This window comes from Pollicipes pollicipes, unplaced genomic scaffold (genome assembly GCF_011947565.3).
Source record: "Pollicipes pollicipes isolate AB1234 unplaced genomic scaffold, Ppol_2.1 Scaffold_4549;HRSCAF=5353_pilon_pilon_pilon, whole genome shotgun sequence".
Lineage (NCBI taxonomy): Eukaryota > Metazoa > Arthropoda > Thecostraca > Pollicipedomorpha > Pollicipedidae > Pollicipes > Pollicipes pollicipes.
Window position 1 is genome coordinate 24,008 of NW_023596509.1, and position 24,534 is coordinate 48,541.

Genomic DNA, 24,534 nt, shown 5'->3' on the forward strand with positions numbered 1-24,534 from the left:
CCATATGACCTGCCCAACAGGGACCCATATGGGTCCCAATCGGAAATGCTGACTGGGAATTGAGGACCATGACACACTTTTTGAAACGGAAAAACGGAACTGTAACGATAAGAAAACTGGCTCAAGCAAGCAGCAACTCAACCCTTATTTTAGAGGGGACCATGTCCACATCATATCAATTTCAGTAAAAAAGCCGCCTCTGCCATTTTTTCAAAAACCAAATACCAAAAGCATAAATTAAAAATAACAGCTAACTGCAAGTTGCCAGAGGCTCTTTATAGCCTCTGGCAACGTCCAAGTGAAATGTCGCGATCGCCGAAGTGTTTTTTTTTTGGACCTGAAGGCTTATATGTAAAAATCCTTGGACACTTGGTTGCTGCACTTGACATTTCCAAGCATGCTTCCTGCGCACGCAAGCAAGCCGCACAGCTGACTCGATGACTGCTCGCAGGCTGCATCTAGTCGTTTAGTCGGTGTGCTCGGTCCCGTACAAGCTACCAAGACCAGCATGCGGTTTCCTTGCAATCTAACGCAAAATTTGACTTTTGAATCTGCCAAACGTAAATAACGAACCTTCGCAGATGATTATTGGAGGCATAATTATTCGTTGAATAATTTTCCCTCGGACGAACGTACCCTTGTGCTCCAAATACCTTCAATACAGGTATACACCTTATGGTTTGTGCCCACTAGTCCCGGTATCACCGCGTTACATAGCAAGTTACAGAAGGCAAGCGCAGTACTTGGTGTGAGATGAGTACGCCTTTAATGATTCTAATCGCAAGTCTCGCCCCTGGAAAGCTGACGATTCATTCAAACGCGACTAGCAAATACGAGCTTGTTCATACGCCGTGTAAGTACAGGCCATCTTGCACATCCGGGCGCCTTGAACAGCTGACGGCCAACCTTTTTTGCGCCGATTTTGTCCTTCGTTGCGTCTTATTTTAAAATTTGGCTCGGATCACTGGAATGGTAAGGTAGTCGGTGTTTTTCTGCAATTTTCCTCCTGTCTTAATACCGAATCAGTGTTTGTGCAGAGAAAAAAGCATTGCCGCTATTACTATGTAAAGTTACCCACTTTGCAGAGGAGTTCTGAGCCGCATACAACTATATTGCTTTGCTTTTATGGATTCTACCGACATGTAGTGAAATTCCATGCGGGGGCATGATTTCAGTTCCACCCAGGCGTTGGATGGTATTTGCCATTTGAGCCAGTTTGGTGTAGTTGCATATACCAGATGTGGCTACAAGTTACTGAGTATTTGCACGTATCTTGTGTTCTCTGTGACCTGTGATTTAGTCGCCAAATGGTGTGCACGGTCCAGAAGTGTACTTTCACAGACTATTCTTACGTTTGAAATGGGCTGAGATGGATAAATGGCTAAACTTATTCAGCAGTTGGGACTAGAGCTGGAGCCCACTTTTTTAATAAAAAGCTTTACCCATGGCAGGACTTTGCACTAATGTGGGACTATTTTAGATCGGTTCGTGCGGTTGTGTTGAGATTTCATCCCCTCAGAAGGGATATTTACGTAATTGCATCCAATGGTAGGTTTGACAGTTATTTAGCATGGTAGCCTAGTCTTGAAGGTAAGACATGTCATGAATTATATGTCCATGTAATGACACACATTTTATAGCTGGAAAGCCTAAGATAAAACGCAACTTTTCGATTTTGGCATTCATTTCCAAACGAATGGGACCTTATCCATTGGCATTGATTACCAGCAATGGCTACTTAATTATGTACAAATTTGTAGATGAGAAAGCGCAGGTGGGATCATTCTAGATGTTGAATACACACCAATACCCACCAATGCCCGCCATGTGATCAGCAATACTCGCTAAGAACCCTGCGGGCTTTTAAGTCTGCGTCTTGCAAGCCTGTGGGCTTAACAGCGGCAGCACTAATACGCACGCAGTGGCCTTCGTCCTGCTGTCGACTGCTTGGCGGGGGGGGGGGGGGGCGAGTTCAGCTGACTGCTGGTCCGAAAACTTTGACCAATCAGCACATCGCCTTATTTCCAGACAGTTTAATATACATTCGTTGGAAACTAGTGGTGTATATGATTTCTCATGGATAAATAAAGAACGGAACTAATGTGATTTTCATAGTCTGCTTTTTCGTAAATATACTGCGGTTCTGACGTAGGTGGGCGTTATAGTTTATGTGTGCGTAATCATCCCACGCCAACTCGACGAAAAGTTGTGAATGGCACGTATTTATATCGTCTTCCACATATTGTGGAGGATCAGAACTGGTTCAAAGGTGCTTAATGCTGATTTGTTGTAATATTCCATACATATTTTCGCGGAATATCATATTATAATTTTTCCCCTTTTTGGAGGATGCGCATCTCACAAAAACACCGGCTTCGTTGTGTTTTGCATGCAAGGAAGCTGCGCAGATGCGAGACATAGAACAAGATACAATGGTTGTGTTACGCTATTTCTGTGTTCTTATGCATGTGGTAGATGATGAGTAATGATTCTTATGTCGGCGTTTGTACAGCTACCTCATAAGATATGGCAAGTTTCGGCGGTGACCTACTGCTTTGAAGTGAAGCTCCAGTTCCCCCTTTCTTAACTTAGGCTCGAACCTCTCTCCTCCTCCCCCCCCCCCTCCCCTCCGCCTTGAAGAGATAGTTGACCATGCCCTGGGAGGAACCTGCATGTTGACATGACTTAAGGGTTATGTTAAGTCGTTTTCCGATGCTTGGCCTTCACCCACCCCCTAACTCATTTTGTGAAGCTACGCCCATGCATAATATGATGCTACCACGATGGTTTTAAGACGTAATACATTGCTATGAAAGTTGTCATTCTGCAGGCTTTTTGTACCGTACTAAGTTGTGTTTTGGAGCTGCTAATGAGTTGCATGTACAGTTTTATTACCCAAGCATAAACCTGAATGTTGACATGAAGCATGAAGGAAAGAAGCTTTGTTTAGAGTAAGGTTTGTGTTCGACTGAGTTGTAGTTTTGGGGCAGCACGTGATTTTCAAAGCGCGGAGGACCTGGAGAGCACTAATAAGAAGCATCAGCTTGTCACACTGCTGATGTGTGGGCTGCCTATGGTCTGAGACTTAAATGCCCAAGGTTTCAGTGCGTGTTCCCAGATTTTGTCGTTGCTAGCCTCCATAAGGCCGGTGCCAATATGCATGTGAACATATCTTAAGCACTTTACATCAGCATCATGCAACTTCCTAAAAAAGCTGGATGTAGAGTTAGACACGTCCACACAGTAGTTGGTATAGGGCAAACATAGTTGTGTTACAACATTAACCAGCGCACCGCTTACCCAGATCTTGGCAACTTTAGATGCTGCTATTCGCAGCTCCTGACCTGTTCTACCTCATGACAGTTGCTATATAAAACAAACGTTATGAATACAAAAAGACCTCATCACAAATTTTACGTTACATCATTCTTTTGTTGTTTGTAAGATGACCCTGAAATGAAGGCTTCCATGATAACAAACAGCCTGGGTCTCAGATCTGCCACTGACACGTAACTTGATTATAATGTAAATGAAACGGCTTATATTACACGTATGTCCTGTAATTTGCTTACATCATGGCATTTGCTTCGTGATGTCATTTTTCAATCATGTTGTTTGATCAAAATGTGACATTTTAGAATTGCTGGACAAAAATGGCAGCTAAAGGCTTGTATACAATATTGTTTTGGTTTGTCTTTTGACGGGATTGCTGTGTAGGAAGCACTTCAGTTACATGTTCTACACATATTCAGCATCAAATAAGCATGTTGTGTTTTAGTGTGTTCTGTATTCATTTGTTGAAATTTGGTGGAAGACTTTGGTAAAAATAGTGCGATTTCCTTCGTCATTTCTGCCGTGTCTATGTGCCTGTATTCCGGTCACGGTTCTAAAACTGAGGGTGATATTGAGTTCTCTTCTTGTTTCAGACAACAGAACTCCGCGTCCGGCACCAGCTCAGTCACATTACCCTGTTGTTATTGCATCATGTTGAAGAGCAGCAGCCGGTGCCTGTACCTGCGGTTTTTCCGCAGTGCATGAACCCTCCGGAAGTCTTGTCCCAACAACTCTCGTGCTCCCGACGCACATCACGTGGCGGCGCTCGCTGCCTGAGTGCTCCCTGCAGACGAAGTCGCTGGAGCCGGCCTTTCTGTGCCATGCTTACCCCCCTCCGCGTGGGAAATACGTGATTCTGGCCGCCGATGCCACCGTTGGCTGTGCCCGGTGGCTTTGTTCGGTCAGCGATCCGGACCGTTGCGTTGAGACCTCTGTGCCGACACATCGGGCGATCTGGCTCCACCTGACGTGAATGTGAGTGGAATGGCCCGCTACGTTATTTTTTAGTGCCCTGTTAGGAAGAAATGAATGCGAGCCATCTTTTGCTGGCGGTCCCAGCGAATGACACCATCTAGAGATGGCGGCCGTTTTTATTGCTTTCCATGCCCATGAATCCATAGCTGTTTTACATTTTCCCCATGTCCGCTTGTGAGCGTAGTTGAATAAATCTTGTCGTTCAGTGAACAGAATTGCGATAAATCAATTAATCGCATGAAATTATCCACGGCAGGGAATCAAATTAATGACGAAGTTAGGGATGCGTTGCGGGCTTTTTCACTTTTCACATCATTTCCAACTTGATATTCGTCACAACGATCCGTGTGCTCGTGACCGTACATCTCGACTGGAGTGACGACGAATGCAAATTCACCGCTTCGGGTCACCTTGTGTAAAGAAGGCTTGTTTAGCTGTAATTTACAACCCAAAAACTGCCCGACAAGGGTCTACATTTAACCAAAATGGAAGTTTCATATTCACCTGGCCCTCCCCACCTCAGATAAGTATATTGTGCGCAATGATACACCTGTTTTCAGGTGTGTAATCCCGCAAAACCAGCTGAGTGCATAACGAATAACAAATATTACTGAAAGCTATCCACAGATGTACTTATAATCGTCTTGATCCTTCCAGATTCCACCCTATTTTCCTTACAGACTTGATGAAGTGAAAGGAGTGGATGGAGAAAGAGAACTACGCGCATAATACAGTTCCATTTATTGGGTCACAATGGTTCGCATAGGTTCCAATTAGGTACGTGAAAATCGCTGACATTGATAAAATGTTTAATGGTCGCCTTGACCTCCTGAGTGGTTACAACACTGCGTGTTCTAAATGTTAGGCCAAGGTGGTAAAACGTAAGATGCAATTTGAACATCTGTAAAACTTACTGAATCACTCGTTATCATGGGATTCCCTCCCATTTGTTGTCGCGATGAGAGGCACATGATCGTTTACACCCTCATTTGTTATTGGTTAAAACCGTCATGTCATTAGGTATCGAACACATTACAACTCATCTTGGTGCCCCGGATATCCTGCTGCTGATAAAAAGTATGTCACGTCGCATGCCGCCAATGTATATACATTGTCTGCAGACGGTAAAAAAGCGTCCCCTCTCTTACGAGAGTAGAAGACTCATATCAATGCCTACTCTGCGTGAGAAGAGACTGAGATGCTCTCATTGATCAAAGTTTTATTCAACGTATGCTTTCAATGTCGATTGTGATGAAATTTTGCGCATTAAAACACTGAAAGAGGATGTCGTGTTTTAGTGGCCTAGACGTCTTTCAGCACTGCCGGGTGTGGAGACAATTTGTGGACGATTTGTGGGTACACTTCGCTACCTCCCAATTTTTGGAAGGGTCCTTCCAGTACCGCTTCTACTGTGCTCCTCGTCCTTACTGCCCTGTCTTTCCTGCATAAAATATTTGACCGCTCACTAAAGGCGTAAGCTCTTCATATGAACTTGATGACGTCATGCAACTGTCAAGCCGAGTTCGCGCAACGCCTTAGTTTGTTAGTGTCAATAAGGAATTGAATGAGATGCAAAAACGGTGATTTGAAAACTGATAACGTAATTTTCTACAATTGTGCGTAAGCAAAATTCGATGGGTGGCGGTGTGAGTTGTGAGTAGAAGTTAGCTTCCTCCATACCTTAGCCGAGGCATGTAGATGAGGCATACACAATTTTGCACAGGTTCCTGTCCAGCAGTATGTTTAGTGGTACGGCTGTCAATGGGACATGTGACTGAATATCTGTGCTCTGAACATTTTTTTTTTACTGTGTGAAGATGTTCAGGTAACTGCAATTCACACCTGATGCTATAATTTCACTATCAGCATGGGGACAGCATTATTGTCCAAAAAAATCACTTCAGAAAAAGGCACGGGAATTTAGTCAGGTTTCATAATGTTTTATTGGGACAGGAGCCGTGGAAAATTCCATTGTGGGGTTGGTTGATGTAGCTTTCGGGGATAAGCCCAGTGCATGACGGCAACGTGCACAAAGTTTCAGGACATTTTTACTTTTAGAGTGCACTTGCCTGGCAGGTAGTGCCACGAATGAAGCACAAGTGCTGCTTTTGGGGCAAGATTTAGACTGATACACCCCATTGACATATTTGGTGTGCCTTGCCAATTAGAAAAAAAGCTAACACCAGAAGCCTAAAGCTGTTTCAAATCAGTACTTTCAAATCTATGTCGATGTCTGTGTACCTTCAAGAGTGCGTATTTGAAAATGCCCGTAAGAAATGCCCTGAAAAGTAAAATAAGGATGCTAGATTCAGGATCATGTTAGTGTTAAAGCCTTGGGAGATTTTGTGGATGTGTTTCAAACGACTTAGGTTTTGTAATAATTGGAGCATGTGGGGTAAAGCAGAAGCCTAAATTGGGAATAGAACTTGCCACATCTGGCACAAGATTCAGGATGCCTTCAGGCCTAACATTTTGCTGACACTTGTGCCATAGCTTGTAGCCTAGTTGATTGCTGGGGAGTAATTTCTACTGAGTAGAGTGAGTTGGCGCCCCATAAACAACAAGCTAAACAAAAAACAAGAAACAAGAAAAACAAGCTAACAATCACACAGCCTGCCGGTTTTGTCCGTCTTCTGCTGCGAACGCCATCTAGTTCCTAACGCGGCGAAGTCGCCTCACTGTGACTCCCTCCATCGGCTCCGGAATGCTGCGCCTGGTCTCCGGCGTTTTGCCGTCCTGGCGGACTTCTGACGGCATGCATTCTGTGCCATCTGGATCGCAGCCAGGTACCCAAACGGTCCACCGGAAGCCAGCTCCGCGGCGGCGGTGCGCGCGCTGTGCGGCGGAACGTTGGCTACCGGTGCTCGATACCAGCGCTCTAAGATGGCCGCCCACTAACAATATTCGGCGCGTCGCTGAATGGCCGAATGGCGGAAATTACACGCCGGATTGAAAAAAAATCCCTTGTAGTCGTGTACGCGCGGATAAGATTGGCGAGGATTTTTCTAAAACCACACACGGATAAATTTCAAACATGTAACAACAGTGCTCTTTGCCACTATGCGTATTTGCAAAGAGTCGACCACATTTTTTGCTATCAGTAATGCGCAAGACAGCAATAATAGCAAAACAGCATCCGACCGCTTGTATTTCTCGTAATGCCAACCAGAGCGGAATATACTAAAGTATAACACGAGGTCACAAACACAAATAACAGCAAAAACACGAAACATCTTGGAAGCATCAGACGTAAGAAATCCAAAGCGCAAGTCGCTGTGGAGATCAACATCGCCCAAGCCCAAACCAGACTTCTGATGGGGCAACAACGGCGTCACACTAAACGACATCCGGGATGGGTGACGGAGATTCTCCATCGCCGACGAGCCCGCGGCGAGTACGCTAACATTGTTCAAGAGCGCCGCACTGCTGACCCACAACAGCACCAGCTGTGCTTTTGTATGAGCCGGAAGACGGCTGCGGTACTGCTCGCCGAGATCGGGCCGACCAATACTCGGCGAATCCAGCGGCTGCTCCACGAGCCAATAGGCGCTGCTCAACGCCTGTCGTCACGCTGAGGTACCGTAAGAACAGCAATCTGTCTACACAATTAGTATCGTTTGCTTTCACTCAAGTTGAGCTGAAGCCTTAAAATAATCAAACAAGTTGCTGAATCATGGCGTAAAACTGCTTCATTGCTACCTTGTCCTCTTGCTGTTTCTCGTCGAGCCACCTGACTTTTTACGGCGCTCTTGCTGCTGTCCAGAATGTGAATTATGACGGTGGGGGGGGGGGGGGGGGGGGAGGAGGGCTGCAATACAGGCAAAAAAGACCATCGTTATAGTCAAGCGTCAACTCCGCCTTACAGACGTCGCCCAAAGACATGCCTCACCGGTTAGAAGTCGGCCCCGCCCTGCTGCAGCGACCAGGGGCAGTACTGTTCGGCCAGCTGGTGGTACGCGGAGCCAGGCGGCACGCGGCGCTCGCGCACGTGCCGCCCCCACGTGTGCACCAAGTGCGAGCCGTTCACGCGCTCCAACACGGCGTCCCGCGCGTCCAGCTCCAGAAACAGGCTCCAGTTTTCCCATGGGATGGCGTAAAAGCACTGCCTGCGGCCGTGGGAGGGGAGAGGGTCAGGACGACGTTATGGTGACCGCAGAGGGGCACATCTGTTGGCGGGCGGGGACGGAGCACAGCTGTGCTGTGTGTGAGTGACGCAACATTTGGAATTCACCTGTCGAAGCATTAAAAACGGGTGCACGTGTAGCCCAAGATCCACGACGTCAACAGCATTACGCAGCAGCACGCCACAAACATACCCTACACTGGAGGCACAGTCCACCCTGAGCACGTCATGTGTCGGATTACTACGCATCGTTCGAACAGAGGAGACCCGCCGCCTGCCTCAGCCCTGCTCGGAACGTCTCACCTGGTCGCGATCAGCAGCGCTGCACCAGCCGGCTGACGCTCTGCACCAATGGCGGCGTCAGCTGGTCTGACACTTTATCTGGACCGTCCTCTCCGTGGACGTGGCATGCCTTCATCAGTCTCCGTCCGCTCTCACCGGCCATAGCTGATGCAGTGGTTCCCGCGCTCACCGGCCAAGGACGGTGTAAAGGCCCCCGCTTACCGTCCATGGTTCGTGTCGACGTCGTCCCGCTTTCACCAGCCGTAGCTGGTGCAGCGGTCCCCGCTCAGCGAATGGAGATGGTGAAGCTGTCCCCGTTCACCGTCGGTAGCTGGTGCATAGGCCGTCTGCTCTCATTGGCCGTAGGTTGGTCCCACTCACCGTTCGTCGGTGGTGTAGCCGTCCCCTTCTCACCGTCCGTAGACGGTGAGTGACCGTCCGCTCTCACCGTCCGTAGATGGTGTAGTGACCGTCCGGTCTCACCGTCCGTAGATGGTGGGGTGACCGTCCGTTCTCACCGTCCGTAGATGGTGTAGTGACCGTCCGTTCTCACCGTTCGTAGATGGTGTAGTGAGCGTCCGGTCTCACCGTCCGTAGATGGTGTAGTGACCGTCCGTTCTCACCGTACGTAGACGGTGGGGTGGTCACCGCGCTCACCGTCCGTAGATGGTGGGGTGACCGTCCGCTCTCACCGTCCGTAGATGGTGGGGTGACCGTCCGTTCTCACCGTACGTAGATGGTGTAGTGACCGTCCGCTCTCACCGTCCGTAGATGGTGGGGTGACCGTCCGCTCACCGTCCGTAGATGGTGTAGTTTCCGCAGTGGGTGATCGTCAGCGGCGGGTCTCGGAGGCCACAGCCCTCGATGAGCACCTTGGTGACGACGCCGGGCCCGTTGTGTCCCCAGTTGTACGGGTCGTAGCCCTCTGTCAGGCGGCTCGCCAGCAGCCGCGGCACGGCCGAGTCGCGGCTGAACTTGAGCACACCCGACGCCACGGCTCGCTCCGACTCCAGGCCTGCACCATCGTCCAGCGCTGCGGCCGTGGCGGCAGACGAAGGTCACGGGCCTGACCTAGATTGGCGGCTGATCGGGTCACGCGCCACTGGGTCCAGCAATCACCGGAGGACGCTGGTTACCCAGTGACGGATCGCAGGTAGCGCGCGAGACAGAGCAGGCCGTGCAGCAAAACAACATGCAACTACTACGGCAACAGCAGCAACTGCCCTATGCCTGCTACACATCACCATAGACAACACAAATCATCATCATCTCCAGAATGGCGGAGCTCGGAGGGGGGCAAGAGGAGGACAAATTGGGTTATAGAGGCTTTTCCCGTCATTAGGCCTCTCTTCGTCGCGCATCGGCCTGATTATATGCTCGGATTCACTTTGCAGGCATTGGGGGCCACTTTTTGATTTTGTAGAGACATTTTGGACACGGGTGTCTATTTGTTTTCTTTTGTGAGTGTTCTGCCCCCCCCCCCCCATGTGGATTTACCCCTTCCCCCAGTGTTAGCTTGGCCTTTCCATATTTTGGGATGGAACATTACAAAAACGTAGAAAAGAGATGACAATTATACAAAGACGATCTTCTTTCATTCTTGTAGTGACGTTGTCCTCCTTGTAGTGGCGTTGCTATGGAGGGTACAGCTGAAGAACTTGAAGCCGCAACCTCAATATTACGTCCCAGTGGAGGGGAAGCTTTAAACATTGGGGTTAACCACCTTACAATTTGAGATTTTCTGTCCGTCAAAAGTTAGCTTTTGTCCGCATCCAAGCATGATGCTGGCGCCCCTTATTCTTTGTTGTAATTTTTCAGAGACATCACAACTAAGTTGCAACTTTTTATTTTCATCAATATATAGTTTAAATGATGGATTCAGAGCAGTCAAAAAATGAAAAACCACGCAGAAAAGAAAAATGTTGCCAAGATAGATTTTTGATATGGTTCCATGCCGAACATGGAGCCTCGCTGTCACTTTTAACACGCCCGGGTAGCCGGTTCGACGCCCTTCGCTCGGGTGGGAGGTCAGATTGAACCTCCTGAGATCTCAGGAACTAAGAGAGCTAGAAACACTAAATTCACAGGATGTCTTGACCTGTACGTGAACTCATTGAGGCCAAAATTTGAAGTTCCTAGGTCATGACCTTCACGTTGAGTAAGGTCAAACAAGGTCAAATTCCAGGTTAGTTTTCAAAGGGCCCCGTAAAACCAAGGTAACTGTTCTATGCAAAAGGGCACACGCTCATTTAAGGTCAGTGACCTTTTTTAGTCTTTAAAGACCATGGTGACTAAGATCAGACGAGACTGCATTAAGTTTTGCATTTGAAAAAGCGACTAAGATTACGTTAGGCAGCATGTTCCTAAGAACAAAATGCTGACCCGAGTCATTTTTGGTCAATGACCTGCTGTGGTCTTAAAGAAGTCCGTGAAGGGTGTATAATGTGGTTCCTGTTATGAACAAATTGGAAATGGGCGCCAGAAATCACCTCAGAAAGCAAGCCCCAGTGTAATAATACAAGCTGGTTTTGCCTTTGGTCTAACCTTTATACCTGACCCTAGATAAATGTAACTTGTTCACTCAGTTGTTATGTTACCTGACAAAGTATCTCGGAAAGGTGGGCCTCGTCTAACACTTATTGGATCAGATTGAACGACTCCCTAGAAATTGCCTTCGCTGAAACCATGGCCCGACTTTGACCGACCATAGGTCAGCGACCTTAAAAGGTACATCTCCATTTTTGGTGCCCGACTATTCTCAACTCAATTGTCTACAGCAACGCAAACTTTGGCGCGGCTACGCCGCGCCGTTTGGAAACCATTTTGGAAAAAAACCTTCGGGGGGGGGGGGGGAGGTCAATTTGAGCCCCACCCCTACCCGAGCGTGTGTTAATTAGCCATCCCATAACTGTAATACATCGTCAACAGATCCACTTTGCCTCGGCCTCTTATCCGAATAGCATGAAAGGTCATTTAATGTGCAATGCGATTGCACGGCCGTGGGCTGCCCTGTAACCAAGCTTACACCATCAAGCTAACGGCTAAACGACCCTCGTTGGCGGACCATATAAGACCACTTGTCCTGGAAGACGAACATGCCACGACGCATTTCGCAACACTACGAACGCGGCCAAAATGCTTTGAGCGCTCTGTCGTCGTCGGGCTTACGGCCCGATCATTGGTGTCTTTGCGCAAAAATATACTTTTTGGCGGGCGTTTTTCACCCTGCAGGCAAAAAACTTGTACAAAGACGATGTCTGTAAATTGCCCTTTAATCATTTGTGTCGAATTATGTCACCTGTGACATAAAAAGCAGTCATCCTTGGCTAAACTTTGACAAACACATGGCACCATTAATTGGAAAAGTGGTATCGTTTTTGACGGCACTGGGCCTTTTGGACAATATTTCGAAACAGTTTGAGATTCATTCGTGTGGTATTTTATTTTTAATTATGTAGCTGCGCTCTTCTACCATTGCAGGAAATTCGACGATTCGAAATCAAATCGGACATTTAGGTTGCAAGGGTTTCAGGTCTCACGTGTATCGCTGTGTGCAGCAGGAAATGGTGAAATTGAATGCTGCGCAATCTTAAGCAAATAATTCAAACTTCTTTGTAGGCTGGTCATTTAGCACGCTGAAGAACTAGTTCACGTAAAATTAAAATGACACCTAATATAGCATGCATCCATTACAGAGAAATTTACGCGCACCTCAGGCTGTGCAACAAAAATATGATAAACATACATGTAGCGGTTCTATGAATGACACACGCATTTGCTACACCACTATTAGAACAAACTCATCCTCAACGTTGTTTTGACAGCGCACTTTTACTCACGCAATTCAAGCAGCTTGCTTTTAATCTTACTTCTACTCAACTATCAGTCAATATAGGCCGATTTTTGAGCATCCTCAATAATAATCATGGTATTTTGCACAATTATTGATGCCATGGCGTAGGTTAAATGCAAAATGTGGTACCGACGCCGAATTCAGGCAGACATTTTCCCGCAACGCTCGTGATTCGCACTAAAATTGCACTTTAGATGGAGCAGCATTCTACAAGGGAGGCGCAGCGACCTTCTCCAAGGACGACAAAACCAAACTAGAGTAGACTGTATAATTTACCGAGATGGCTTGGCCTCCAAACCTCGTAACTGTATTCATCAATGCATCCATATATCTATCACCATAATGCAGTCGCCTCATAGAAATGAAACAGATATGTTTGCTTACTGAGCAACGCGCATATCAACGCTTTGACAACCCATACCCTGGCCATGTAAAGTCGTGTTTGCCCTCACCGCCAGATCGCACGTAACAGCTGAGCGCGTAAGCGATCAGCAGACTGCGCAGCTTGAGCCACACGACACACGAACGCCTGACATGTAATGCTGAAAAGCAACGGAGAACGGAAATAACCGAAGTCCTTAATGACTATCCCTGTACCGTAATCCAACCAAGAGTACGTGCTGCCGGCCCTGGCCGCCTTCAAAGTGTGCCTTCGGCACGCTAAGGCGGCTTCCAGAGATCTGCCTCTTCCATATCAGAAGGTGCCTCCAGTTTCGCCTCCTTCCGTGGATTAGTCCTTGCAGGACTGCTATACTGTTAATTTGAAGGTTTTTAAAAATGATAATACAATTTGCAATACAAACTGACACTCGTCAGAACAAAGTGTAAGTCCGTTGACACAAAATAAGCGGGGGGACATCATGGGCCACTCGGTTCCCCCCAAACAAGCATAAAAATAGACACCCCTATTTGAGAGCGTTTTACAGTAATGTTGCCTTTGACACCGAGAGTGTCTTTGCGACCTCAAATGGGGAGCTTGTCCGCCTTTTCACGCCACAGTACCTCGGCAACTGCTGGACTCGTACCCACTCACGACTCGAAACCATCCCCGTATGACAACAGCACGGACGTCCGCCCCCTCCTGCTCTTCCCCACCCCTCTTCAACTGTCTCCCTCCCTCCCTCCCACTCTCTTCCTCTCTACCTCTTTCCCTCTCTCTTCTCACCGGCCAGTGAGCGGCGTACAATTACGTCCGTATCGAGGTAGAGGCCGCCGTGGCGCAACAGCACTGCAATGCGCGCCGCGTCGCTCATGTGGACCACCGGCCAGGGCGACCGCAGCACGGCGCGACTCTGGTACCACCGCTCGAACGGCGTGTCGGCGAACAGCGACCCAAAGTCGAGCCGCGCCAGGATTGTGTTATTGCGCTCCAGCAGCCGGTCGGTGAGCGCGGAGCGGCGCAGGCGTGGCGCTGCGGCTAGCAACACGACGAGCATGCTCGGGTGCGCGGACGCCGCCGACTCAACGGTGCACCACTCGCGCGGGGTGATGTGGCGCCGGCCCGACGTCTCCAGCAGGAAGATACAGCCGTCGGGCGGGAGCGGCGGCGCCACAGGCACAGTCAGCCAGCGCTCCGAGTCGACGGCCGCAAGAGGAGGCCCGCGCTCAGCGGCGGCAGGGTAGAAGACGGCCACGAGCGCCGGGTCGGGACGCCACCACACCAGCCAGAGCAGGAAGAGAAGCAGCGGCGCGGCGGCGCACAGCAGCAGCCAATGACGTCGCCGGCTGGAGCCGACGCACGCCCACACCCTGCCACACATCGGTACTGCACACGCCAGCGATCCGCCAGCGCCGACGCCAGCGGGAGAGTCGATCGATCGCACCATCTGTGTATGGTAAAAAGTGTCGCTCCTGTGGCCAGCTTGTTTAGGTTCGCTCCGCGATCGCGAGTGTCCTGTCGCCTTGACGCGTGACGTCACTCGGTGCACTTTACGCCCGGCGATGGTATTGGATCGTCCGTCAGATGTTATCAACACTATGTGCTAGAGACATCCACTGTAACCCGGCACACCTTGTGATCTGTTCAAGCTATGTAGCAAACGCGATGACGCGGACGGAACAAAGTGTGTTTTTCCCACCTCAAAATTCACGATGCATGCGGGGTGCGCTGTGTGCCGTCCGGGCGTTTTGGGCGCCGGCTGTACCAGCTGGTCACTCGTCCACCAACGGTGCTGTGACCCTCTGGTGCCGCTGCTGCATTCCCGCCAGATGTGATGGCGTTTCGTCGTTACACAACTGCTCGCCTGCTCCGCTTCTGCACCGTTGCCCCGGTCTTCTGTGTGATGCGGCCCTCTGGTTGGATGGTCATTGCTCCGATCTTCTGTCTAGCGCGGCCCTCTGGTTGGGTGGTCGTGTCGTGGCTCCGTTCGCGCCCGCAGCACCGCCAGTCCCACCCGGCGCGGCGGTCACGCGCGCACCTGCCGTCCGCCCGTCCTCCGCCGCGCTGGGAGGCCGTCTGTCAAAACACGCACGCAGACCCACTGCTTCATGCAGACCAGCCCCCGCCCCGCTCCCCTCCCCGGCCTCCACTGTCGGCGCGCCGCGCGCCGGCGGTGACCTTAGGGGGACAAATTTATTGGACAACCAGAATGCCCACTTTCAGCACCAAATACGCACCCTGATCACCAACTGAGTCAGCAAGCCGAAACGGTCAGTTCATTACCGAAAGGCTATGTCATCACCAGTCGTGCAAATTCATTATCAAAATCTGGTTTCATAAGCCGACCAGACTTCAAGGCTACAGGTGAAGGGGATATCATCACCGAAGTGAATCACATCATGACCGAGAGAGCAACAGCTTGTCGCTCTCCGCAGAAAAATTGAAATAAACTCCTGGCGATCCCATCCCACCCGTGGCGCTATAGGGGCTTAAGTCGCTATAAATGTGCTCGCGGGGGTACATCTAAGACAATTAGACACGGGCTGAGAGCATTCCAGTGCGAGCCCATAACGTAGGGGTGGTGGCGGGATGGGGTGGACCTCTGTATTCTCGATCTTGGCTGACCTTCTGTGCTCTCGCCTCTCGCCAAATTTCAGGGAGTTCAAAGGGCAGGGAGACCGTGCCAAGCATCATGGTACAAGCAGCTGTTTCCATAAAATTCTGCCGTCGGATTGTAATTGCACAATGGCTGGAGGCCCAGAGCACACACAGCAATTCTGCTCAGCGTCAGCTCTCGTCCCAAACTCATCGAGTCAGGTTTTAAAGACAGTGACGACAACAACAAAACATTTTCCCCAAGCCCGTATATGGACTACAGTATGGACGACAGGTAGGATTATCGGGCCACGTCTAAAACAGGGCCCGGGTCTCTTTTAAGGCCCGGACCTAGGGGCCCTGAGGGGCCACTGTTCTTTTCTAGAGTACGGGACTAGTCAGACGCTTATATTGTCTCGTTTTGGATCATTTCTTTGTCATTTCTCGTATTTCCATCCCATGTCAGGCAAGAGGAACTCTAGCAACGCAAGTGACTTTCTGACATTCAGGGTCCCGTCCTGTCCCCCTTCAGCAAAATGAGCCTGTGGCCGACTAGGAGCCCCTTGCCGACACAGGCTCCCGTGTTAAGCACTCTGCGCCTTGTTACAGGGAGCCACCTTGTTTCATGAGTCCCACCAACTCAGGAGGCCTTCAGTGACAATCGCGGGCACCGCTCTTGTCGCTGCTTAGTAAATGGATGCCTTCTTCCAAGCCTTCTCAGAGCCAACTGCTCAGCCTCGACAGTCTCGGACCTACATAGAAGCCTTCGTCGTCACGGGAGCACCGACAGGCGCAACGAGTCCCTTTGGCTGACCTTTGAGGGCCAGACCTTCACCCCGGGGTCGTACCCCGGCCAGCCCTCTGGCCCTCCAATCTGGCCCCTGATAGTCTGTGCCGATGGTCCTGAAGGCCACTCAGGGCCTCGCGGGAGGATATGTCCCCACCACCACCAGCTGGCTGCGCTCCTGGATGTTTAGGCATGCACGAAACTCAATGCTAGTTAGCGACTCGCTCTCAGAATGCACATCCAATGTGATTTTTGGCAGACGTGTCCCGAAACGTTCACAAGTTGATGCCAGTTTGGTTTAGAATATTGCCGTTTTTTGCTGGTGAGCCTAATATTTTAGAATCTGGTGCAAAATCTAGATTTTCTACTGCATCTTGGTGATTTATTTCACCTATCTGGTGGAACCTCAGCCCAGCTGGTGGATAATAGTGTTTCTGGACACTTGCCTCGTATATGTGGTGAATTAAGTACTCATTATGGTTATAGAGTTTGTTAAAACGGCGTTCAAAACATCCATATTGGTGGCAAAACTTCAATCGGTGGTAAATTGTATGTTTTGGTGCGGAGGCATACAATTTGGTACGGAGTTTATTTAGCCCTACAGAGCCTATTTTTGGTGACGGATTAATAAGGAGCCGTGACCTTTCTCTCTCCTGACGTCACTCACGGTATGTGGTCAAACAGGATCGTGACGGCTACGAGAACGGCCATTGTTCTAGAGAGGTTTTTTGCGGGCAGAAATGTCTCTATCAGTGATTAATTCTTGATGCCGCTGCAATCTTGTCCGTTTGGCCCTGGATCGAGATCCTTGTGTTTTGCGTGGTGTTTCGCAACTGGTTCACAGCGGTGAAAACGGACGGTGTTCTAGAAAAATTTGTGAACAGAAATATTTCTAGAGATAATTTCGAAAACGCTGCAATCACTTTCGTTTGACCTTAGATCGCGGTTCTCATGTTTCGCGTGGTGCTTTACGCCTGGCGATTTCTGCGAGACGAAATCAAGGTCGGATCCAGGGGAAAGGGGGCAAACGGGCCATGCTTCCCAAAGATGGCTAAAGTTGTTTTCACAAAAGCTGAGATCTCTATAGTCTAGGCCTAGAAGAAAGCAGAGTAACTTTTACTGGGGGGAGTTTAGTGGAAACCAAGAAGAGTTTGGTGGAGATAAGGTTCGACAGGGGTCCTTTGCGGTGGCCCTGATGAATCACACTTCATGAACCGCGCGGGCGCTGTCATCATGAGCGGCGGCTGACCCAAACCGGCTCACTGGCCTCCAGTCAAGTCTTGACAAGACCGGCTAGACATACGTGACTGTGTAGACATACATACATTCATGTACACACACCACACACACACACACACACACACACACACACACACACAACACAATATATATATATATATATATATATATATGATATATATATATATTATATGATATATATATTATATATGTATATTGCTTATTTCAACTTTTGGTTTCATTCTTGTTTTGTTTTCACACCAAGTGAGTTTTCATTTCTAATGGCAAACCATTAAGTGATTGGTGACTGCTGACCTTTGACTGTTGACATGAAATAATTTACCGCAATATTTTATTTCACGAATCTTTTTTTTTGTGCGGAACTAAGTTCCGAATGGTGCGCATAAAGGCCGTTTAAAACCCAAAAGTAAATGTCAAACAAAACGGGTCGTAGCGGGCCCGCGCGGTCACAAAGTCGCAGGAGACCCGCGCGTCCACCAAGCCGCGTCAGACCCTTGCGGCCACCGAGCTGCGGCAGACCCGCGCGGCTACCAAGTCGCAGTCGGCCCGCGCGGTCACCAGATCCCAGAAGACGTTCACGGAAGCTGCTCTGCCGTCTACCTCGGGCCACGGTCCACGGGTAAGCAGACTAAAGCTGTACCCCATCAGCAGCAGGCCCGAAAGCCAGTACGGCAGCACCAGTGCGGCCGCGTCGCGGTTCGCGTTGTGGGTAAGCGCTGGGACCGCCTTCATCAGCGGCAGCCAGCTGCTCCTGATCCCCTCCCGGCTCCAGCGGGCTGGCTCCTTTCCCAGTGTCGTTACATCAGCCTCTTCTGTCCCATATGCGCCAAACTCGGACCATCCTCCTCGGACTGTCAGCATGCCCGGCCACTCCTCTGACGAGGCCCACCACTCTCACCGCGCGTCCCCGACAGCGGGCGGTCCAAGGACCGTCCTCCGACATGCGTTCCTCTGGCGGCGACGTCTGGATGTATTGCAGGGTAGCCGTAGTCACGGTCACGTCATTCCATCGTCGCGCTGCGGACGCCTGGTGGCGAAGAATGGAAGTATCGTTGTCACTGCTGACAACAGGTGAAAGGGTACTAGGGAGAGGGTGCGGCTAGAGTCCTTCAATTTCCTCGGGCATCAAGAGCAGTTTGATGCCTTTGTGAAAATATCAAACAGCTGACATCACTGAGAAGATCTGACAATGGCTCAAATCTGGCGCACTATTGACGTTTTTCCGTTGTGCCCAGCGGATTGGCGCGCCCGCGGTGAATGTGTGTAGGGGCCTTCGCATTTTTGTCGTAGCAAGGCTGCTGAAGAGCACGCAAACAACGACTAACGAGCTAGTTAGATAGGCTGAAACTATTCTTCAATTGTAATGGCAAACTATTTTTATTATCAGAAGATGATTGAACTTGCCTCATGGACAGTAATATCTAAGTAGCTCTGTCCGATTTGTGGTTTTGATGTTCAGTTTCCTTTGTCAAATGGTCGGGTCATCCCATTGTGAATCTGATGTGAGAGTAAGATCTCCATTGCCATTTGTGTAACTACTGGTGGGATGGAGAAGGCATCTAGAATTTCCAACTATCATTTTGTTGTCATTTTTTGGTTTTAATGTCAGAAACTACTGTCTGCATCCAATGCCACTTCCAAAAAACTAGGTCAGTGGTAACTTTGAGCTGTAAAAACAAGTGTAACTAAGATCATAATGAGCTAGTATTTTTAAAGGGCTGAGATTTCTTTGCTGTGGAAAGAAAGATCATTCTGGAAATGATGTGTAGTCTGAGGTAATTTTAAAACTGTTTTGCCTCTGCTCTGTGCATGTATTATGACGTTTTTGCTGTGGCAGCTATGTGCTGTAATTGACGTGACGCTAATCTTGATCAGATATATGCGGCTGCTGATCATTCCACCCTACAGCTTTCAACAATGGTAAACATCCCATTGATATATGGTACCATTTTATGACTTTATCACATTTCTATGGCCTCACATGCCATCTGCATGGAAAACCTGTTGGCCTTTTGCATTGGGTAAAGAATGAATGATACCAGGGAATAGGACATTTCAAATAATCTATTATGACATATAAACAGGGTATCAAGGAAAGACAGCAAGCACGTGAAGGTCTTCAGATGCTGCACCCCGAGGTTCTTCCAGATACACCTCAAGAGTCTGGACCATCCGCACAAAAATCCACTGCACACTCCTGGTTACTGCACAGAAACGAGGAATTGAACGGGCTGTTTGAAACTGTTTTACCTCCCTGCTCTGTGCATTTTTTCTCTGCTCTGTACATATTCAAAGGCCCGTTGACCCATGGCACAAGCAAAGAAGCAACTGTTTTGTATTTGAATGGAAAAAATTGAAAAAAGCGAAAAGAAAAAGAAAAAGAGCATACATGTTTTAGGAGCTGTGCTGTGGTTTGGGGCAGTTTGTGACCTCGTGCACTTCAAAGGTCGGCGTTGCGTCTAGTGCAGGGGGGGGCAAGGAGTTATGACCACCATGTGCACCGCTGGCCCGTCGGATTCTGGTCGGCCTAGTTCGACGAGGCTCAGCGGTATCTGTCCTGTCCTTGTTTCACCCAACGCCGCGCAGTGGGCCCACCGAGCTGGCGTAGCTGGGGCGCCGCGCCAACGCCAGCTGGTTGCCGCCCCCGCCGCCGTTGCTACCTGCCCAACCGGTTGCCGCCCGTCGCCCCGGTAGCGGTGCCGCTGCCGCTGCCGCTCTGCTGCCCCGGCTTGGTGAACGGCGGTGGAAGGGCCTACGAGGTGTGCCAGTACCTGCAGCGCGACCATCTCAATACGCTGCAGGCGCAGCCCGACTCGGAGTGCGCTGGCGTCGTCGCACGCCCCGGCTGGCGAGCTGGTCCCTGCCCAGTGTCTTCTTTCCGTTCATCGAGTGCCGCATGTCCATTGCCGCGGCTCAGTATCACGACGCGGCTGGCAAAAGTGCTCGTGCGGAACAGTATCGTGATGTGCGGCGTGGACGGCCTGGTGGCTCATCACGCCCGCCAGTACGGACTGTTGGCTTGCGCGCCCGAAGCAAGTGACTGCTGCATAAACGACCACGTGACTACCCATAATGAATGGGTAACCGGCTGGACCCTTTCTTGCCGTGTGATTCCAAGTGATGACGTTGGAATGTGCTCCAGACAGTTTGGGTGTAATAGTATCTCTCAAAAATGCTGTTCACAAGACTTGTGTCCTGGGATTATCAAGCAATTTATGCCTGACACTTACACTCTGCTGGGCTGTGTGGATCGGCATCCCCTTGGATTAGGTAAAAGGTTGATATCTCACATTGCTTAGTGTGTTGGTAGCCAGGGAGCTCAGGAATAGGGCGGGTGCAGGGACAAAGAATAGGCGCCAGGGCGTCTCAGCCCGATTTTAAGGGCATGAGGTTGTTGCTGCCATTGACGTTGACTGCAAATAAATGATCCAAGAAGGGCTGCCCGACCTCCTGCCTGCCGGGGAGAAATTCGGTAGCACATTCAGTAGGCATGATCCTTATCGTTTGACGGAGGGTGCTGTACTGCAGTCGCACGGTGCGAATGGGCTTGGATCACTTATCACCGGTGGCTGCGTAATTGTGTGGATGCACAGTTCGGGGTTGTGTAGCTGAATCTCGCAACCGCTGACCAATTGTGGTAGTGTTAGTCTGCGACGCTCCGGCATTGTTTTCGGATCTAGCGGTGACCAGGCCCAAAGCCTGATTGAATGACTTTGGATATTCAGAAAGGCATCATAACACGGTCAATTACACATTCTATTCACATGCATGACGCGTACTTTCGCCTGTGATTATGGCCATATTCGAGCATCTTTATAGTTTCTAGCGTCCACGGTGCCGTCCATGGCCTGGATTCAGTACAGCGTTCTGCAACTACTGATTTTTTGCCAAAACACTTGCCCCATGTAAACGTGTGACTTTAAAATACATCGTGCTCTTAAGATAAAATGGGTTTCAGGTGAGCTAGAGGAGTTTGGGATGCGGTCAACAGTCATGCCACCGCATTAGTACCCCCTTTTTTAACAGATTTAATCCGAACCTTTGAATGGATGGATTCATCCTGATCCCTACCATCCCATTTCGCAACTCCATGTCAACGGCAAAATTCGATGGCAGAAAGTTCAACGTGATGCAATGTGCGGCACAGTCTGTCCTGCTCTCTAACGTCCCCTGACCTTTCACGTGCCCGCTGCCACCGACTGTAGGCCATACCCGTCAATGTGAAATAGCGGCTGCCGAAACCGACTCGAACCCATCCCGCACGGGTAGGTGAACCAGAAGCCAGGCATTCTAATCAACTGAACCATTGGTATGGACTAAATGACAGAAGATCAGTTACACTATTTAATCTTCAGGAGGCAGCTTAGCACATCCACCTTTGCACCATTCTCCCACCTTACAATAAAATGAAATTTTCAGTCTTATCGCAAAGCAGGTGTCATTTCCTTTTCAGTTGAGGAGAGAGGACATTGCTTATTAACTTTGGCATAGCCCCCCCCCCCCCTCTCAATTGAGAACAAGCTGAGCAAGATCTGTAGAGTAACCCATTTGTTGAATCTCTTGAGGGCAGGCGATGTTGTTTTTCGGTGTTCAGCCCCCCCCCCCCACCCCAACTGAACAGGGATATAGTCTTCCAAAACTATGCCCTTGTTGTAGGCAAGAACATCTTGCATTATGCCAACCTGTGAAGAAAGTCAGCAACATTCTGACAATCTTAATTCTGTCTTTTCAGTTAAAAGCCAGACAAAAAGATTGGTGATAGTTTGGACATCATTTCCAAACTCCAGGTTGCAACACTACCCTACTTGACAATCTGAGAAGATTCATTTTCAATTGACAGCCATTGGTAAATTAAGCATATTTATTGAATATCAAAGCTAATTCTGACACCAACTCTGACAAGGACTGTAACTGAAAATCACCTGGTCATGCAGTGTGATCCAAACTGTCAGATGTTGTCTCTGTCATGTTGATGTCAGATGTTGTCTGATGTTGTTCCAAATTGTCAGATGACTAAATGGTCTTTATGCATTTGGTCTTTACACATCACTCAACTTTACTCAGGAACTGAATACACCAGAGCAGTGCTAGGGTCCTGTTTCTCATTTTCAGTATCTGTGTCACACATGCATGTAACAAACCCAATCTTAGTGGTGTCAAGAAAGAGAGCCACGCCACTCAGGGGTGGAAACAGTGACTGCTTTTAATAGAGAATTGGCTGACAAGTATGGTCCAACCACTCACGATCAATAAAAAATGTGCATGTATATTCATTCACACATTTACCTCAGTTATTCCTCATACAATTTTGGTACATACAAGCCACCAAGGACACTGTCGTTTCAACGTTAAATAGCCCTGTGGAAAGGTTGCTCCAGACGCGAGGTAAAGCTTTGAAGGTGTTTCGAACGGGGAGCGACATGACTGCGCACGAGCAATTTCAACCACTTCTGATCGTCAACCACAGCCTGATCAACCTCCCCTGCTGCTTTCATCGATTCTAGGTGTGTTACAGATACGACAGGGAAATCAACTGACAAGTCTATCAACCTTCTAGTGCACATCAACGCGGGGTTTTATCCAAGGCTATTTAACGGTTTTATCCGTGTCATTAAGCAATTACGTCAGGTATGCGCTAGAACTGAACAAATATCAAGTTCTTCTTGTGGATGGTATTTCTTTTTCATGTTGTCTTAAGCAGAAATTACAAATGCTTTTGAGAGGTGAGGAAATGAGAAAGGTTTAGCCGCACCCCGAACGACTGAATGTGCCCAAATAGGCCATGAGATGGGCCCCTGATAAGGGTGTAGGTGTGATAAGGGCTTAAAATTTCCAGTTCAACAACTTTTCCAATCATTGAGTAATTTTTAGGACTTCTCATAGGTCCTTCACGTTCGCTTATAACTGTTCTTGGTAGGCGGAAAGTTCCAGAGATATGCAGTTTTGTTTGCGTTTTGTGTCAAAAAACCGCACCTGTTCGGCCGACTTACGCCCCCCCCCCCCCGGAGCCAATGGGTCTCTTCGGGGCCCAACGGGGGGGGGGGGAGGGGGAAGGGCATGCCTCGTGGCCTCCCTCTCTGGATCCGCCCCTGCTTGTTACCTTACGTTTTGGGGGACACTTTTATCATTTTCCACTTTTTGCCCCTCCTCCGAACTCAATTTGCCCCTGATCTCAGACTGTCGTGGGGAGAAAGTGATTGATCCTAAGCCTGAAGTGACATGTAGGTGACCACGACGAAATCTCAAATGGGAGCACCGTCAATCCGATATGGGACCCGAAGGGCTGGCTAAATGTCATTGAGGGAGCGCAGGTCGGACCCTCAGATAACAGCCAGAGGGCCCGTTACACCGATTGGACCCCGGCCTGCGTCTGGGAGCCCGTTTCCCAGGCAGGGACAAGGTCAGTACCCACGCTTTACATTGGTCGATGCACCCCGAGCCAATGAGGGGCCCCTGTGTCGGCCAAGGGCACACAGCGCCTAACCGGAGGTCCGGTGTTGACAAGAACTCCCGAGTTGGTCAGAGAGTGTACGAGGGTGCGTGAAGAGGGACCGATGTGTCCTTCAAGACTGACGATAAACGGGCCGATGGAAGGCTGAATGCCCGTAAGGGTCGACAGGGCTACAGGCCATCCTGGCCCGTGTGGTTGTGATCGCAAATGGCAGCCAATATGCCTCTTTCGCCGAATGTGGACCCCTGGGACAGTGCGGGCACCTGTTTCGGCCGGAGACCACTACATCGAATAGTTGACTCCGTGTTGTTCTGATCCCTGAAGCCCCATTCCTCTAGCATGAACAAGACCGAGGCCCGCGATTTGCATTGGTCGCAGTCCCTACAAAAATGAGTGGTCTTTTGACGGTCAGGCCCCCATAGTGTCCAGCAGGGGGTCCTGTGACGGAAAGAGTCCCGAGTCGGCCAGAGGTGACCCGGGGCCCTTGCGGGGCCCT

The 24,534-nt window shown here is 49.5% G+C and overlaps 1 protein-coding gene across 1 annotated transcript; it reads right to left on the reverse strand.

Moving 5' to 3' along the window:
• Window positions 1-7,446: 7,446 nt before the first annotated feature.
• On the reverse strand, window positions 7,447-15,051 carry LOC119097843 (lactosylceramide 4-alpha-galactosyltransferase). The gene is made up of 3 exons (XM_037220794.1): window positions 13,732-15,051; window positions 9,509-9,746; window positions 7,447-8,414 (listed from the first exon to the last, which is right to left on the reverse strand). Exons 1-3 carry the CDS (start codon window positions 14,390-14,392, stop codon window positions 8,201-8,203), a joined length of 1,113 nt encoding a protein of 370 aa, XP_037076689.1. The 5' UTR covers window positions 14,393-15,051; the 3' UTR covers window positions 7,447-8,200.
• Between the last annotated feature and the right edge of the window lie 9,483 nt (window positions 15,052-24,534).

Excerpts from the sequence above, each read along its gene's own strand:
- LOC119097843 (XM_037220794.1), bottom strand. The coding sequence starts at position 14,392 with ATGGTGCGATCGATCGACTCTCCCGCTGGCGTCGGCGCTGGCGGATCG. Across the intron at positions 9,747-13,731 it reads TGTACGCCGCTCACTGGCCG|CGCTGGACGATGGTGCAGGC; the intron begins GTGAGAAGAGAG and ends CCACGGCCGCAG. Across the intron at positions 8,415-9,508 it reads AACTACACCATCTACGGACG|GCAGTGCTTTTACGCCATCC; the intron begins GTGAGCGGACGG and ends CCACGGCCGCAG.